The following is a 19,929-nucleotide window of genomic DNA, read 5'->3' as shown; positions in this document are numbered from 1 at the left end:
GAGGAGCGGGACGGTCCCTTTGCTGCACCTAGACACCCACTGCCTCCTTTGTTGTCGTGCCCTAAACACACAGTGATCTAATTTCTTAAATTAAGTATGAAATTAATCTTTCACTAACTTGAATTACCTTAGTCTGCTAGAACATTTGTTCATTACATGGGTACTGTATACAGCCACGGCACGGGCTTTATTCCTTACTTGTACAATTCCCATTCTGGCTGAAAGGAATGTCATTCAGTGATAGTCGGTACCTGGTAACAGCCATCAACGAGTAAAATCGCTCTAATCCTATATTCTGGAGACTGTTGCAAGCTTGCTGAAGCATTGAAAATGAATGGTACAGTTCCACACAGCATTTTCACATACCATATGACCCCACTGTCATATCCTACAAATCAAACACAATTTAATTTTAGAAGAAGGAAGGAACCTGATTCCACCATTAAATGTTAGGCTCCGTTTTGTGGGCACAGAGGAGTCGATACCAGAGGCCACCACCTGACTCCACCAGAAAGTTTCCATCTGAGCTCAGTGAAACCAGGGATTTGGCTTCAAGAATCATTCATTACTATGATAAATCATTTGCAAAACAAAAAAGTACAAGTGCTCCCTGAATTTCTGGCCTTCAGCGTCAGCATTTATTTAGCCCAGGGTACAGTTTCATGTTGTAAAAAAGGTTTGTCTTTTGTTCTGCCTCGAACAAAGCACTGTGTTAAACGAGACCTTCATGTGAAAAAAAACATGCAGAATTAGTCGCTTCCATCTCTCTTACCTCTCTGTTTATCAATTGAGAAATTATTTGATAGCTGAATATCTAAATGCTGCTGAACTCCAAGTACTTTACTATGATATATTGTATTAAAGTAAAGTTTTCATAAACATTCAGCACTGGCCTAACTTGCTTTCACTGACATTAAAGGGATTTGGACTTTTAAGTCACTCTCAACAGTATCAAGAAAAGGATTTAGAAAAAATATGCAGTATTTCCCCATCTTTCTGCAGTCCCATTTAAGTTATGACCCTCTTACTAATACTATCAGCTTTTTTATTTCTTTTGCTTTGCTGCTAGTGCCTCTGTACCACCGTGCCCTCTCGCAGAGCCTGCAGCCTCATCCGCCCAGCCCTTACCACTGCAATGCAGGGAGCAGGGAAGGCCAGAAGCAAACTAGGTGGTAACTATAAGAGATAGCCTTGAGAAATGCTGAGGAGAGAGGTATGACACGAATGCTGCCTGTCCAAGGGACTTATGCACTTTTTTCTACTTGGGATTCCCAGCTGGAAGTTCCCTCCTAGGTTAAGCACTAAGCAAATCCTTCCTCTCCAAACCAAGCCAAGGGTCCTGCATTTTCTGCCCAATACTCATGATCAGAAGATATCCACAAGATGTGCCAGATTTACCTGAAGAAACTTGATATTTCTCCCTTTCAGGCAGCAGTGTAAATTATTCAGTGCTCTTCTGTCTGCATTGCTTTGGTACCAAGCTAACTCAATTAAGCCTCTATCATTGCTTCTTCATCATTACTACAGTCATCATGCAAGATAGCACTGTGTACTGGTACATGAGGAATTCACATCTCCATTTGTCTGTGCGGGCATAACTTCACGCCCAACATTTTACTTCTGAGTTAGGTAATGTGGAAGCTTCACCAAAGCTTCTGTTTTCGAAAATGCCAGTCAGCATACCACCTTCAACATCAAAATCAACTGTGAAACGTAATACTATTAATTGAGAAGCAAGAATAGTTTATTTCAGTTGTGGACTTAATTTTACCAAATTAAATTAATGGTACAATATAAAGTAAATAGTAAGACTTCCTTATGCAATTACGCATTTTGCTCAAGGCCCAGGCTGTTCTAATCTTTGTCTTTTAAAAGCATTTTTAATCATGAATTGGAAGGTAAAAGAATTAATACACCTTTTAGTATCAATTTCCGCATTCAGGACCAAGCAAGCAGGACAGCATACTCTTTAATGTGACCACTTTTTCAGAATAGACATTAACGGAGGCTTTTTCATGCACAGTTGATTTTGTATAAACTGATTGACACCTTTGGGGGTCGTCTTTCCACTGACTCATAATTTTGCTCACTTTTGAAAAAAGCCTTCTGCACACCCAGTATTCTCTAGTTAAAGCTGAAAATTCAACTCATCATATTTACACAATAAAAAAAAAAAATCCATTCTGCGTTGTTTTTAATTGCAAATCCTACTCAGGGGACCAATTCTCCTGCTTAGGAGGCAGCCCTGTGCCTTCTACTAGAGAACCAACTGCAGTCAATTATGGTAATGAAATGTCAATAAATATAAAAATTTAATACAGCCTGCTCTTGGTGAGTGGCAGATGAGGACTTGCCTCCCAGACAAATTTGCTGGTGCTGCAAATATTAAATGCACCTGAAAGAGTAGCAGCTTGCCTGAGAGCTCTCCAGCAGAGGGATGGTGGGAGATCCAGGCATCTACTGGGTTTTTCCATTATGGCATAATCACTGCGCTAAGGCCACTGATATTTTTGACATCCAGACATCTTAACTTCTTATTATGAAGTGAATAGCATATTTCCCCCACAAACTGGAACCTCAGTAAGGGATTTTGAGCTTTTTTCCCCCTTGACAATTACAAAAGGGAAATTAAGTTGTGAAAGTCGATATTTATATGTGACTAGTTTCTCAATGTGAAGTAGTTGAATCATGTCACTATATTAAACTCCTCTTCGAGTAAAAAGTATTATTTGAGGTATGTTGCTTTTTTCTTATTATTATTTATATAAGTATATATACTTATATATAAAGAAATATGTATATGTGGGGGGAGAGAGAGAGAGAGAGAGAAATAACAGATGAACTAAAAACTAGTTTATGAAAGATGGTTTGGCTGGGATTTCCAAAGAATAGATCCTAATTTTGTCACAGATTTCTTAGGCCCTGAGTAAGCGATTTAATGTCACTACTTCAGTTTTCCCAGGTGTAAAAGAGAGCAATAAAACCTACCTCACAGGATACTTAAGCATAATCCATTGACATCATTGAAACATAAGCACAACTTTAAATGCTTTATGGAGTTGGAGCAGTGTTATTCTTAACATCCATACAAAAAGTGTAACTTCATTTTTCTTGTACAGTTGCCTTCAATCAATGTCTTGGGAGCACTAAGAGTACATATAAATAAAATGTCTTATCAGAAGTCGGTAACCTATTGATTATATTAAGGTCATCACTAGGAGAAGTCATTTTTAGTTCCTTTCAATCATCTACCTATTTTTCCTGGCTGAAATTTTGTCAGGTTCAAAGTTTTTCAGTTTTTTTCTTGCTTTACTGCTGATTATACTTGAGCAAAATCAATCCAATAGTTTTAAAATAAAAAAACCCCATATTTCAAAATACATGTCCCTTAACAATTATTAAAAAATCAGATTTTAAGCAATCAGTGCCTGGAAAAAGAAAATTTTGTAGCATTGGTCTGTTTCCTCTCATGATACCTGTCCGTTCTTTATTAACTACTTCATTATGGGAGACCTTAAAAATGGGATTAGAGCACCGATACCTTTAAACACATCATTAGCCCAAAGTGAGCACTTACCATTGTGGTCGGTCTTAGTTTAGAGCCAGAGTTCACTTATGTGTGCTTACATGAAGTATGGTTAGTAATTTCCCTGTTGTTATGGAGGCTCCTAAAAGAGAAAGGTGTTTTTAATATTAGAGCAGCCAGGCAAGAAAAGAATTTTTTAAAATGTGTCAATAACCCGTTTAGATCTTGGCCGGTTGGTCAGGAGCAGTTCAACACAGGAGCAAGCAACACACCGGGCCGCTTTCATGGGACAGTGGCACTTGTAGGGGATACGTAACACACTGATGAAAACAGGGCTGAGCTGAAGGCATTTCAGCTGAAGCCGTTGCTCAGATCACCCCAGTCCCCGATACATCAGCTACACCCTGCTCCATGCCGTTGTCAGTGCACTGGAGCTACCCAGTTTCACAGCCGCCAGTCCCGTCTCGGAGCCACCTCACGCCGGCCCCAGCCCCTGCGCTTCACCTTCATGTCACAGCATTCCCGTAGGCTGCGGTACCCAAGCACTTCTCCACTGGTCACCATCCCATGGCAGAGCGTGCACATCTTCAGAGTGGCAGGGGCTGGTACGGCCATCTGCATAGAAACACCCCCTTAATGGGACTGGCATTAGCCAGAAAAGTTTCAGCGTGCAAGCAGTGGGAGGTTGCCCAAGATTCAAGGATCACCCAGAGGTGTGTCAGCTATGACAGGCTTTAAGTGTACTTTGCTTGTGAATATTATCTTTTTTGATATGGTGTGTTAATGCCAGCTTTCTGTTGGATCTCTATACACAAGTGTCACTTAGGAAAGCTCATAGACAGGTCAACCTCCCCCGAGAACAAATGGGAATCACAAGGGCAGCAGACCCCCAGAGCAGTCCTGCTTTTTCATATGCCCCAGAGAAAGTAACTTTGTGCCCTGCAGTTGCTGCTCGGGACAATGCAAGTGCAGCTGGCCTGTGTCATGCACCTGCCTGCTCCTCCTTCGCTAGCAGGGGAGGACTCGCCAGAACAAGCCTGTTGGAACCCACTCCAACAAATACCAGGATTTTGTGTAACTAAGGAGAACAGAAACCACCCACACAATGCCTCTGTTTCCTGTGGGAATACACCGACATTTCTGGGCTTGAATAGATGTTTCTGGCCAAGTTATGGACGCTGGACCGTTTCCCATGAATACCATTATGTCCCTCTGGATTAATACATGCAGTGTAGGCGCAAAGCTCACTTCATCAGTCTTTCTTCACAGGATCATACAATTACAAGGAGAACAAGAGACACCAAGTGAATAAAACAAACTGATACGGGGCACAGCTACCAGTGCCATAAGCAGTTGTCATATATAAAGCTTCTAAAAAAGGCTAATACAGACAAACCAGCATTCACACTGATGTGACATACCGTTAAGATTTATGGTTTAATAATGTTTTCAATATGTACCATTTTGCTAAAATAGGTTTGTATATAAAATCATCTTGACTTGATAACATTATTAAATTGAGAGTGATTCTTTTCTCCAGGAGTATTCCAGTTGTATGTGACTGCTTGAAACATTCTAAAACGGTTCTGCGGGCATGAAAACCAGACAGAAATACAATTCTCTCTTGCAGGTGGATTATTCCGTAATAGCATCCCAAGCTGGAGCCACCCTCAACAATCTTATGAGCCATGCACAAGAACTAGTAGCAAAGCTTCGTTCCCTGCAGTTTGATCTGCGAGAATTTGTATGTCTCAAATTCCTGGTGCTGTTTAGTTTAGGTAGGTACACTCTACTCTTCATACCTTACTTAACAGTGTGGTTATTTTTTTCTAAAAACATTGAAAATATTTTGATTTTCTTAATTCTTTCTTGAAAAACACAATTTCAAAATATATTTAATGAAGTTCACAGTAATCCAAGGATTATTTTTTAATTATCACTTGCAGCAAAATTATGTATAAGGACTAAAAGTGGGTTTCTACGGAAATGACTCCTAAAACCTCTGGAATTACAAGCTTTCTGTATTTCTATATGTGATTTTTGAATATTCCAGAACAAGGACAAAATTCTATTACAAATTCTAGAGAACAGTGGAAAATACAGTTTGCCATGTTTTTCTATGATATTGAATATAGTTATGTAAAGCAGATGGAGTGGGGATATGGTTGAAACATCCCTCTTTTTCAAAGGCATCTGTGGTAAGTATAAACAATCTTCTTTGCATATGATGGCTGTCACATCATAACCCATAAATCAGGAGTGTATCTCATAGTTTTTAAAAAGTGAAAGGAACTCTTAAAGTGCAAATTAATGATAATAGCTTTATGACAGATCTGGCTCGGAAATAACCTTTAAAGGGAAGATTGTTTTGTACTAGTGGAGAGGACATAAAATGGGAATGATACCTATGCAAGACAAATTAGTTAAACCAGTGCCCTCCAATAAATCAGTCAAGAAAAATCACCGATGCCAGGAATAAAAAAAGGCTTAGGGAGATGGATTCCTATTGACTTCATAGGAACAGATTTTTCAGGTTCGCACTTTGTTGACTTAATAAAGCTGGTCTAAATAAACTCTGGCCAAGTGAATTTTTATTTATTGGCAGACAGTTGAAAGGAGAGACTTAAAAACATAAATAAGGTCAGATCCAGCCATACGTCCATAGTCAAAACTCCTGTTTTACTCAAAAGGTATTTTGTCTACAAAGAGAATGAACAGTTGAGCCAAGCACAACACTGAAAGAAATATCAGCAGTGGTGACATTTAGTAATGTTTTTCTTTAATTTTCAGTTTAAAAAAAAAATCTTCTGTAGAGGATTAAAATTCTACAAATAAATTATTATAATACAATTGCCATTAGACTAAATGGAACAGTTATGGTTACACTGTAAAGCGTCAGTTACTGTCTTAAATATGTCCCTCTAGGTGGTGTTTATAGAATTTGAATCTGCTTTGGAAAATTTTAGATGAAGCTCCCTTTAAATACAGGGTGTATAAAAGATCAAAACTTTAGAAGTATAGGACACAGAACATGTAGAAAAAAAAAAGAATTATTTTAAAAATTAGAATGATGCTAACATAATTGACTGTTATGAAGTTTGTACATTCTGAATCCTAGGAAGAGATGATGGATTTCCCTGGTAACTATTAACATTTTGTATTCAGGTCTTCATTGCTTCCCACATCTTAGATTCACAGAAGGAAAAGCAAGCCATCTATTGCAGAAATGATGTTTTATTAATTAACATGATGAATAACAAGAATTCAGATTTCCTAATTCCTAGTAAGTAGGTTTTTCAGTCATTAGACAGTGGCACAGAAACATCTAAAGAGCCCGTAGCTTTCCTCTGGTAAAATATTTAGAGAATCCATCTCAGTTCAGTGATATTTTAAATTAGCTGAATAAAGGAAGTGCATTTGGAAAATTCTCACATTTAGGTGGCCTTTTTGTTTGACCACTTTCATTGGCTCTTCTAGTACTTTGCATTGATTTAGGAATCATTCTTACAACTTTAGCTCTTCTAATTCTGCCAAGTGGTATGTTCAGCTTCTGAAGCAGCTGAGCAGGAATACCTTGCAAGCTTGTACTGAGCCAGGTTGTCCAGTTTTTCTCTTTATTTATGCTACTATAAAAAAAGCTAATTCTACTCCTAATAGGAGCCTTGTAGTCACATTATTTGCATATAAAAGTGATGTATCTAAGAAAGGTTCAATACCTTTGAAACTGATTAGTTCATTATTTAGCATACTGTGTAATTCCATTTGCTAATAGTCAAAGCTAGATATTATTCTGCAAAGGGTAAAGATGTTACCACTTGACCCACAGGATTGAAGCAAATACTTAATGAGAATGATGACAAAACTGAAATGAAAACACAGATACCCTTTCCAGCTAAGTACTTAAGTTTGCACCCAAAAGTATGAATGAATCGTCTGGATGAATTTAATAAGATGCCTCACATCCTAAAAGTGAGTCAGGTTTTTGAAGACATTGAAGTGCCTAACAACGGTGGTAGGCATTCAGCAGGGTTCTCAAAACTAGCTAAGCATCAAATTCTACATAAATAACTGGGAGCAATTTTTGTACCTAAGTATCTAGGTGCATTTAACACATATCTACATTTCTTAGGCATCTCGACAGAAAACTGGTCTTAATGCCAAAAATATATCACTTAATCAAAAAAATATTTCAAGAACCTCAGCTGGCTCTTGTTGAAAATCTGGTCCTGTAATGTTTAATGGAATAAAAAGCACTTCTAGACGTACCAGCCTTTTTACATTTCTAAGGATGTTCACACCACAGTGTTCACCAAGCCAATAAAACCTTATGCTATTGTTCTTTAGTATAGTGCTTGGTTGAAAAATAAATGTCTAATACAAAGCCTCTCAAAGGCAATACAAAGTCAATAATCCACAGAATTAATTTATTGAGAAGAAGCTGTTTGGTTTTTATAACCATAGAGATATGAGGCTGCCTTGTAAAGCTGTTTGTTATTCATGGCTGTACTGTATTGTCTGTCTCTTCACAAGATGGCAATCTCCTTCAGGGCAAAGAACTTTGTCTCTGCCTTTTTTCCTAACATTTCAGAAGTTATTATCTTAGTAAACTAACAGTAAAATAGCTTTCAAAACCCAAAGCACTTATAATAATTTTTCAAAACACAATTAAATCACATCAGTTTTGATTGCTAGATTTTAAATGAGAGAGGTAATTGTTCATATCATCAAAGGTTCCAAAGGGTTTATACAGGAAAATGCTTTTGATTGATGGTAGCATTAAAGAAGATGCTGTTGAAGTTTAGACAGATACATATTTATTGTAGCCTTTGTGGCCAGCAGTGCACAACTGTTCCTACAGTCATACTGCACATACCCACTCCATTGAGTGATACACCCAGGCACAGGAGCTCAGCTCCTTTCTTCAGTGGGCCATCTAGTCTGTCTGTGCCCATCTGACCAACATTGACAAGCACATAACGATACAGTTGACTCAGCAATTATTCAATAAGCCAGAATAGTTTGGTAACTAGTTTCTTAAGTGTGACATCTCTTTAGTTTAGGTCTATATAGTATTAACACATGTAGAGTTAGGTAACTTTTAAATTCCCTCTACCAGTTATAAAAAGCAAGTGTCTTTACAGCTGGGTAGTTCTTACCTCTCTGTACATAAAAGTCTCCTTTCCTGTCCATGTATCTTCCTACTTCAGTGATTGTCTGTCTGTCTACCCTCAGTGGTTCCTCATGCCATCCTTCAGTCCAGTCACTGCCAGTCTCTGGAGAGGAGCAAGTCCATCACACCTGGACTATTGTTCTCAGCAGACAGCCAGTTCAGCTGAATCGGTCCTTCAGCCCTTGTGTTCCCACAAGTTAAAAAGTCAGAGAACAAATCAGTCCTTAAAACCAGCATAATCATCACGATAACACTGAAGATTACCATCTTGTGCATGGTTCGGACTTAGCTATATTTTAGATTAACAAGAGCATTGACTCATAAGGACATTAAAGCACCAGCAGAGACCCCTTCCTTCACAGCCTCACTGCACCATCAGTGGTCAGTCAATTACTCTGTCAAGACATAGGAAGTTTGGACTAAATTTAAATTCCATCACATTGATCCACTTACATGATCTACCACAGTAGTCCATCAGGGTTCCCTTAAAGAATCACAGTCTTTCTGTGAGTCAGTCCTCTGTGGCAATTCCCTCGCTGCGTACCTCCTCAATACACAAAAATGTATGTTACTTTCCTCTCTCAGTGCACACCAGAACAGCATTCCACAAATCAACCAGTCTAATTGACAACTATGATCACAATAAGGCAAATAGAAACAGGTCTTGTGATCAAAATTGCCATTCACAGTTTTGGTTGTGTAGTCTGGTATAACTGCTAAGCCATCTTCTAGTCACTTCTTCCCCTACTTAATCTCTGATGGACATGTCTGAATCCTGTACCAACATGTGTCTTTGCTGCAAATGATACATTAGATGCTGACTGAATGTTTTATTTGAAGATGAACTGGACTTCTGAAGCCAAAGCATTTTATTGCAAAAGAGCAATCCATCTACCAGCATGATTTATTTGAAAGAAGTCTTCTGTTTAGGTGGCCTAGAAATAGGAATTTCTGTTATCAATCTCCATTTCAATTATCTTGAGCTATTAGCTTGCTTTGAAGTAAATCAGGACACCAGTTCTGACAGCAATTATCCTTACCAACCTTTCTTTCACTGAGGTTTACATCATATTTGCAAACCCCAAAACATGCGTGCTTTGTGGGGGCATCATTCCTGTGTTTTCACATATAGAGGTATTCTCCCCTTAATTCTAACTAAGGGAGCAAAGGTAATCAACATACCAAACCACAATTTAACTCAGGTTTTTCGGCCATTTTTTTTTCCACAGTCTGAAGATATGTAGTTAAAAAAGCAGTAACTCAAGAGATATGCAAACCTGGATTTTCTTGACTACTTAGTTGCATTTGACAGGTTTCTTTCAAGCAAAAAGAACCAAGACAGAGCCATAACAATTCAGCAATTGTAATCACAAGTTGATGGAAAGTTAGTGACCAGGTACATGTTGCAAAACAAGGAAAGAAGAAAGAAATCTTAGACCTGAGTGTTAAACCTACTTTTAACACTCCTCCTGCAGGTTTTATCTTTATGAAACTGATGTCCAAAACATGGAAAGAGCACATCCGAGAAAGATGCTGATCACATAGTTGTATAACTGTTTATCAAATTTACCACTAAATGAGAATAAACATATCTGGCTTTCCCAAAGTTAGCCAAAATGAGGATAAGGCAATTTCTTTACTCTAATCACAGAGTAATAATACACCTAATTTGTCTATAGCACATAACCAGTATAGCCCACAGTACACTTTATCAAAAAGTAGACCTAAAAATAAATACAAATGGTTTCTTTGTTTTTAATAATTGCTGGTTTGAATCAAGATACACTACAGATAGAAAAAGCAAATGTGTCAGTTTATCAGCCTCTTTGAATTTTCATTACCAAATTTGACATTACTTTGGAAACTCCCTTCTTTCTTTGTCATAAATCAGAATTAGAAATTAAAAAAAAAAAAAAAACAACAAACCACACCACCTCACATGTACTGTTGAATTCTCTAATGCTGGGGCTGAAATAGATTGGCATGTTCCAATGGGGTGAAATTTTGGCCTCACAAAAGCCAGAGAATTTTGCACTGTTTTTACTGGAGCCAAAATTTGTCTCACTGTTTCATTGATTTGCTTCCTATCACAGAATAAAGTTCAGATCAATTTTTAAGAAATTAAATTTGCTAAGTTACTAAATTTAAATGATGTTTGAAGACCCAAATGAGTGCCTTACATGGGATACTTTCCATCATCTTCTGACACAACAGATCTCTTGATTTTACCGTCCGGTAGCTTCACAGACTATTAACTTAACCTGAAATCAGCCATTGTTTTCTCTTTACCAAAACTTCCCATTTGTCCTGCTAGTTTTTATTATCTGAACTCAGCAAGGATGATTTGTCAAACCTCCCATCAGAGCAGTTTGTAAAGTGAAATGCCAATAGGAAGAAAGTTAGACATCATTTGACCCATGTCCAGGCACTCGTCTGCCTGTAGAGCTAAATGCTAGACTAGGCAGCAGCTGACTGGTACTGCTCCCTTATCATTGTCAGGACACAGATAAATGTAATTCATTTAAGAAATGAAGGCTTTATCAATGGACAAATAATTGCAGAGCCACTATTGATCTCACATCTCACTTAACATGAGACAAGAGGGTCCTGTAGAAATAGTAAACATTTAATCTCTGTGGATGGCAAACAATGGGCTCTTGCTTAAACAAAACAGAAAAAAAAACCAAAACAACTCAGTTTTCAAACAAACCACAGCCTCACTTAAGGGCTCAGCAGAAATCCATCCAGATCTGCAACGTTCCATTCCCATTTCTGTTGAATAAGAGGAATATTAGCAAATTAATCTTTCCTTGCTTTTAGTCTCCCTAAAATGTCAGAGCTGAGATGGGAGGAGGTATTGCAGGTACTGGGCTCCACCATTTGCACTTTTGGAAAATAAATCTGCCTATTAAGGTCTTCATTGCAGATGAAACAGGCTGAAATGAAGCATTTTTGAGGCAGACTCTACCCTCACCACTCACAGGACTAGAAGGAGTTTCCTACAAACATGCACCCAAGGAGCAGCAACACAAAGCCTGCCTGTGCTCCATTTCACCTGATTTCAGTAACTCACATCAATGCAGTTATGAAACACTCTGGAGCTGGAAAAAAAAAAAAAAAAAAATTAAATTAGCTATTGCATTTTTTAATATACTTTATGTAACATCATTGGTCTATCAGATTTACAGGCTAGCCAGAATCGTGCCTCAGTGAGCTTGCAATCTAAATATACAGAAAAGAAAAGAAAAAATGCAGCGGCAAACAAGGATGAAACATGAGGCTGTACATATTTTCACTTCCACAGTTTTTGCTGAGGGTTTAATTTGGGGTATCATGTATGCAGATAGGAAAATAAGTATATAAGCATCACATAAAAGTAATATAACAAGGAATATTGATTAAATTTTGGTAGTATTTATGATGCTTAAGGGCACACAAACAAAAAGAATAGGAGAATGAAATGAAAGAATTAGTGAGGCAGGAGGTTTTATCAGACCAAAAGGAAAACATGAAACAAGACTGGAAAATTACACAAGAACCAGTTCACGCAGTATTATAGACACCTAAGTGTAATACAGACATAAAGGCATAACCTAGCAAATTTTGGCATGTAGATCTTTATTGCAGCCTTCCTAATAATTACATTATACTTTCAACAAATATGGATCTGCCTTTTACACTCTCAGTTTAAAAAGACTGCACTAGGTCTTCACAGTCCACTAAACATGGGAACTTATTAGGAACAAGAATTAGCCAAAAAGCTTCTTCCTCCCATCATTCTGATATTTTAGTATCAGAACAAAACTAAATAAACTAGCAGGTAACTGGCTCAAAACAGAAGAGCTCATTCTTGAACACAGCATATTATCCAGCACTGGCACTCCTTGCTCCAAGATGTAGAGGATGCTGAAAGTTTTTGTGATTACCAAAGTCACCTAGAGAACTTAACAGCAGGAAAATCCATTGAAAGCTATGAAATACAAAACCCACTACTTCTGGTTGTTGCTAATCTCCAGCTGCTGGAGCCTGAGCAACTGCTCCTGGGAGGTATCACTCCATGCTTTTTTTCTTCTTACACTGTTCCCTAGCGCATCTGCTCCTGGTCACTGTCAAAGATGGGACATTGGCCTAGATGATCTACAGTGCCAGCACGGCCAGTCTCATGGCTCTCATTGGGTGGGTGTGAGCCATTTACAGTTTTCAGGGACTCTGTTCTCCTTCCTGTAAAATGGGCCTGGTAGTTCTTTGGCAGGCTACCAAGAAGTTCATAGATAGCGCTACTTTGTCTTCACAAAGCACCTTCAGCCCCAGGATCTTCAGATGGTGCTGTGAATTTGAAGCAAAAAGTATTGCATGACAGTCTTCCTCGGCAAGCCAATGCAAGCCGGTAATGGAGTACTTATCCAGGGACAGGCTTATCATCACAAATGTGTTCACTTCATACTCGCAGTGACAAACAGTACTTAGGGTTTAATGCAGTCATCTTCAAAATGGTCACTCTAGCCGTTTTTACTTTTGTTAGTTTGTAAATATACAACTACTTTTACACCTGGTTTTTATATATATATGTTATTTACAATACACATTTGTTATTATGAGGTGGTTTTATTAAATCCATTGGAAGTTTTCTTATATTCATCCATTCTGTTACCCGTGTCCTTGTAAGGTTGCACCTGGTAAACACCAGTAAACAAGCAGTCGAGGGCTTCTGTATGATTAGCATTCAGCCAGGGCTTTCAGGCTTCCCCACATTACATTTGAATTTAGAAAAATACTTACTGCATACTTGTCAAATTCAGGCTCGTATCTCAACCCTAATGTCTAACTACAGTAAGCATTGGAGGATAATACTGGCAAAGAAACATTTCCTAAACTTTATGTAATCATTTGGAATTCAGGAAGAATCGATTAGTATTCAGGAGATGTGACTGCTCAATATTTATACCATAGAGATTTGTCAGAAACAAATAATGGTACATAAAGCTGATGCTTGTCTTAATTAAATGCAGTATAATAGGTGTTGGGGATTTTTTTTCTTAGTGAAGAGAGCAGTTTAGCAATGACTAGATATAACTCATTCTGAAGTTCAGAGTTTAAAACTAATCAATGTGTATTTATAACAAGGGAGGGACTGAATGTAATTTATTGTTCGCTGACAGCTGACTAATAGATAAAAACAAGATTTATTTAAGTACCGTTTTCCATATACTAATTTATGACAAAATATTTGCCCCTTTTGATGCTTGATTATTTTTTGTTGTACTAACAATATTTCAAATAGACTTTTTGAGATGAACGTCTCATCTGCAGATAGGCTGGGAATGAAACCAGAGAACATAGAATGAGACATCTAGCTAGGACAATACTTTCACTGTGACAAACTTATTAATAGTAACATTTCCTAATTTTATGATTAGGAATCCTTAATGGCAGGTGATATTTTAAAATGTTCCTTTAAAGTATACAATCTACATCTCTAATGATGAACAGGTGTTGACTGGCAGACAATGCACGGATGAGAGGCACAATTCCAGCACACCTACAGCCCAGGCTTGTCTCAAATGTCACAGCAAAAAGTTTTGAGAGGGAATCTGAAGAAGGTGGATAAAGAGATCTGGCATATTAAGCATGACAGTCAGAGCGGAGAAAGCAGAAAAGTACTTGGTCTGGAAAGGTGGCGAGTGGGAAATGGAGATGGCATTGTGGGCAAGTCAGAGGCAGGAGATGACCTCGTGACACTGAATGACTGATGACAGGTAAGGAAGGAACAGCTACAAGACCTTGAAAGTGAACACAATTTATGTCTGATGTAGCAGGGAAAAGGGAAGATGCAAAAAGACAGGGAAGCAATGAGCTCAGAAGGGTACCTTGGCAACACCATTTGCCAAGGCCGACAGAAGAAATGCTGTGGTAATTGACGTGTAATATGATGAGGCAACATGGTTAAAAGTTTAATCTAGTAAACAATGGCTCCTGTGCATATCCCATGGAAGCCAACGAGAACACATTTGCAGGATTAGGTATGTAATGTTAGTTTGGGACTAATTATATTAGAAATAGACAAATTTAAAGGTGAAGATCACTGTCTTTTGGAAGACTTCATCTCTGGGTATAATGGAGGCTCTGTTTCTTGAAATCTGAAATCAAGATGACTGCTTCTCTAAATTATTATTATGATACAACTCAATCAAAAGTTATAGGCTTGATGTCCAACTGCTGGATGGAGATCTATAGCTTGCATTGAGCAGAGGCTGAAGGAGGTAACAATGATTATAGGACCTGAATAACAGGTCCTTTCTTGTCCCCAAATCAGTGAAAGAAAATTTCGTAGGCAAGAAGTTTAAATTTGTCATGAGTCTTCTAATTTCACAGTTTTTACAAACTTTTATCCATTTGCCAAGTTCAAATTTGATAACTTCTAATGTGAGCAGTTGTCAGCAATCTTATGTAGTCTGTCGCTGCTGCATGTCCCACTGTGCCTTGGAAACTAGGGATAAATCTCTTATTAGAGATGATGAGGGCCAGGAGAACAGTTAAATAGCCAGTCTGCTCCTGGAGCATTTAACTCTTCTCTGGATCTCAAGCAAAGCAGCCAGGCTACTCCACCCTGCCACTAGAAGAGCTGTTCCACTTTTCTACTTTAATCCTCTGGGAAAGTAAAGCAAATGAACATGGGCAGAACCTCATGTCAGAATCATCTCATGAGGGAGGTTCTGCTTTCATGGAGCCAGCATTGGCCAACAGAGAAATCAACTCTTGTCTCTAATTCTGCTTCTGACTCCATTACTGACTGTGGAGCTTTGAAGTCTCTTAAACGATACCTCAACTACCCTATCTGGTAAATGAAAACAATAGTTATCTATCTTTTTAAATAGTGGTCAAATCCAGAGTACTAAAGGTACTATGTAAGGTACAACCAAATTGAAACAATGTTGTTTGAAATATCTACAGATACCGTAACAAAGACCATTGTTAAAAGGAATCTCATTTAAAATATCTTGAATAGATTTTGAGAAAATTTTATCCCTTCCTTTATAAATTACTCAACATGAAAGTAGTTCCTTGCTGTATTTTCATATTAGGATCTAAAACTTTGCAAAAAAATTGAAAATTCATCTTTTGAGAGGCTATTTTTAGAAGTGAATTTTAGCATTTTAGCACATGCAGGACAAAGTGGATTTTCTTTTGCCGTGTTCTTTTATTTCTCTATTTTTTCTAATTTCTTTACAGAGAAAAAAAAAGCAAAGGCATATTCCCTTGACTTTATCTTCAAAACCCATAGCAAAGCCAAACAATTAAAAATCAGTCCTTAAATTTAGCATCTATAAGTCTAGACGACTTTGAGAAACAACCGTTTGCTCCAGAGAACACTTTTTCAGTGAGCTGACAGGTTTTAGTCCGGCTTCCCATGCAGGTTCCACACATCATGCAGGCAGTATGAAAGAAAGTAGGACAGTGTCCATTTTACAGGTATCTATCTTAATGAAATGTCCAATCAATTATTTTTCTGAAAAAAACACATAATACAAAAGGAATAAAATAAAAATGCTGCGGTTATAAGGTATCTTTAAGAATTAAACCAGTATTTTTAATAAATAAATTTTTAATCGTTCATCTCAGCCCTGAGTGTAAGGAGTCGTGAATGATAAACTTCTTGCAGGAACTCCAGAGATAGCCTTCTGTTTCATGGCTGATTGAGTTTTTTTAATAAACTACACTAAATTATAGAGGAAATTTAATAATCACTGTTGATTTGTCCTGATTTTATTTCAAAAAATGAAATGAATGTTGCAAATTCATCTCTCATGTAACTGTTGAGTACAATGGCATTATTCAAGGCATGAATTTGATCCAATCTGATCATTACTGGTTTATGTTGTCTGCTTGTCTGACAGCTGCAAGCCATGGAAAAAAAGATTAACCGTCTTCAGCAAGTACTTTTTCTTTTCATGTTGTTTTTTTCTAAAATGCATATTTTAGAGGTTTTGAAATAACAATAGGATTAGATGCTTGAGAGAAAATTAGGTCATATATTTGTTAGATACAAATCTCACAAGTAATTAGAAACATGGGTATCAAGCAATATTTGTATTCTGTACCGCTGCCTTTGTGTGGAGACAGTGGGGATTTCAGAATAACCAAACCAGTGTGCTCTGCACTTTTTCCCTCTCTAATATGTTTATAGAATACTAGTAAGTACGGCTTTTAAACAGCTCCTGTAAAGGGGAAAAATTACGTGCACGTAACCCACATTTACATGTGTGTCTACTTTTGGAATACTTTTACAATTTGTGTCCCATGTTTAATATACATTTTAGATGTTTAAGGTGCAAGTTTGAACGTATTATACATGTAACACAGGACGTATGGGATTATATAGAATTTTTTTAGCTGCTATTGGCAGAAGTGTTTAACATCAGTGGCTGCTTTTGTTAGCCAAGTTTCCCAGCATAACATGGGAATAAATGGCTATATATTAAGGTATAGATAAATGAATGAATATCCTTAATCTTGAAGCCAGTAAGACCACCCTATATTTTAATTTGAATATGTGCTTAAATGTTTCACTGAATGAGGAATATGCTAAAGGAATATAATGGCTAAATTCACTTTGCAGTTGTAACAGACAACTTATTTAATACTTTTTATAACAAAATGTATAGACTAAAAACTGCTCCTCATGGATTTCTAGTTAAAAACACACATTGCAGAGGCTCTTACCTGAAAGTTTACATAGGGGGTGACTGTCGGCCATTTATTGGAGATGCACTGTAGACTGTGCCAAATTCCCCTCTTTCTCTTATCCCTTTGCTGCTTGTGCAAGATTGGACACTGGAAGAGAAACAAAAGCAATGGCTGTTTCTGAGGGAGTTAAAATAGAGAGGTTAAATACTGTAAAGAAGCAATGAAAAGAAGTAGCAAGAGAATTAAACAGGAGGCCAGGGGGAAAGAACAGATCTGCAAGAGTGATGGGAGAAGAGTGGCAGAGAAGAGGATATCTGGGCAGAGCAGGAGCCAGGAGCAGTTGATGAAACCGAGGGACAGCAGTGATGTGGATCAGAGGAACAGAGAGAGATCGGAGGGCTTGAGATAGGAAAGGAGTCAAGAAAACAGTGGGAAAAGGCCAGGAAGGAAAGAGAAACCATGGAACTGTGATCAAAGCCAAGCCAGAGGTGGAGAGGGAGGAAACAGAAGCAAACAGGAAAGAAACAATGAAGGAAAATTCAGAAACAAACTTTATGGCCCAGCCTTGAACGCAGCTGTGATCATGAATTGGGAGGCAGAAGGGGACTGTGCAGAAACACTCTTTCCCAAGCTCGTGGCTTGGAGTGTGTCCCACTGACTTCTGCTGGCAGGAAAGGGGAGGGGTGTGAAAATTGCAACTCCTTAGGCTCTGGCAAAGCTGCTACCAAGATTGGATCAACCTCTCAGAGCAGGGGTTCCCTGTATTGCTCTGGTCCTGTGTAGAGCCATCAAGCATGGGACAAACTGAAAGAGTAAGCCCCAAAACAGTCCACGTGGCTGGCAAAAGTTTAATCTGCACATGGCCATCCTCCTAAGGATATTTTAAGAGCTCTTCTTTATAAGATTATTGAAAGATTAATAAGGAAAATCCTACATTTAACATCATCTCCAGTACTGGGAGGGTTTGATGTGTATTATAAACATATTGCACAACACCTCTTGTTGCCACGTAAAGGAAAGTCTCATCTCAAGAAAGAGAAAGATTTCAACATCAGAATGGGGAATGACACTACAACAGCATCTATCTTCTCTCCCAACACCAAAAATTGTAATAGAGATCAGTGAACTGCTCAGGACAAGACAGACAATGCTATCCAGTCTTTCACTAGGGGAAAACCCATAGCCTAAGCAGAATAAATGATACAGACTGTTCTTCAAGCCCATTCTGAGGTGGGCTGTATGGGTGGTAGCTTGAGAAAGTCCTTTCCTCTTGTCTAAGTCCATCTCTTATGGGAGACATTTGGCTTTAAAGAATGGAGTCACCAGCAAGGTTGAAAAGGACAGGTATCAGACTCACATCCCCTAAAGAAGTGCTGGAAAACAACATTGAACACTGAAAATATTCTTTCAGAGAGGACCATTGCTAACAGGTTACTGTGGGAGAGGTGTCATCTAGACTGCACACTGTGCTCCAGCTGGCCAGCTCCTACCTGCATTTCTTCCTCCATTTCTGTTTTGAGACAGGGAAAAAAGACCCTCACAATTAATTAAAACCATAGATAAAACTACCAGAGATGAGCCAGGGAGTAAAGAGGGACCAAAGCAATTAAGAACATTCCTGCTAAAAATTCACTAGGCATACTGTAAATTCCAGAGATCGTTGTGCCCCTCAAAAATGCGGCAGAGAGAAGCAGGCACTTAAAAGAACTTTCAATTACTTACGTGCCTTTGGGTCCCTTTCAGGGTGCCGTGGAACTGGAAACAGCCATGGTAAATGTATTTTCTCTGCATTTGCCTTTCTTGACAAAACAGCTCCAATATTTTGATCTCTAGAATAATCAGCTCTTTTGTGTTTCCTTTTCAACTAACTGCAGACTTTTGCAAGTTAAAAATTAATGACAACTTCTCTTCCTCTGTTTTTTTTTTAAACAAAAACCTTCTGTGCTCTTTTCTGGAAAAAAAAAAAAAAAAATCTTTTTCCTACAACATTTAAGTATTCATCTAAATGGCATTCAAACCACTCTTTCTCTCTCCTTTTGCAGTAACACACAAAACGAATTCTATCACAACAAAACAACCTGGCTCGTGGAAACCATTATTTTGAAGATGAAACATTGTGTTGTGTCCTTTACCACTATTACGGGCAGTCAGTCTGTTAGAACATATTGGGCGATTATAGGCTAGTCTTTTCAGAGAAAGCCATGGGTTTCAAGTTAGCAGTAACCATCTATCAATTCTTGAGATTATGCCATGATTTACTGTCACAGCATCATGTATTCTCTGATTTTCTGCCTCCTGTGAAACATTGTGCTTTCCTTTTCTATTGATGTATCAACTATAATAGTTACAAGCAGCTACAGAAAAATCAATAGCGAACTTTCATTACTGTGCACCTAAAGAGTACCATGCTGTGAGAGCACCTAGCTGTTAAATAGTCACCAGCAGTAAGGTGCACTATAAACGTCTGTTATTTTGGTCTAAATGAAGAATGTCAGAATTTGAAACATCAAATATCTAGGATTTTTGACACCACTGGATTCTCTGTCAA

The 19,929-nt window shown here is 38.0% G+C and overlaps 1 protein-coding gene across 2 annotated transcripts in view; it reads left to right on the top strand.

Annotated features, from left to right (window-relative positions):
- NR5A2 (nuclear receptor subfamily 5 group A member 2) overlaps positions 1-19,929 on the top strand; it is a gene marked incomplete at both ends in the record, with an annotated part of 95,238 nt that overhangs the window by 62,419 nt on the left and 12,890 nt on the right. For both annotated transcript variants that reach the window (XM_082314550.1, XM_082314549.1), the window contains one exon: positions 5,157-5,304. In XM_082314550.1, the coding sequence (XP_082170676.1) occupies positions 5,157-5,304 (148 nt within the window). The remainder of the gene's footprint in view (positions 1-5,156; positions 5,305-19,929) is intronic.

The sequence above is a fragment of the Platalea leucorodia genome (assembly GCF_965183815.1).
Source record: "Platalea leucorodia genome assembly, chromosome: 5".
Lineage (NCBI taxonomy): Eukaryota > Metazoa > Chordata > Aves > Pelecaniformes > Threskiornithidae > Platalea > Platalea leucorodia.
Note: the sequence above shows the minus strand (reverse complement) of the source record. Positions and strands in the feature narration are given on the sequence as shown.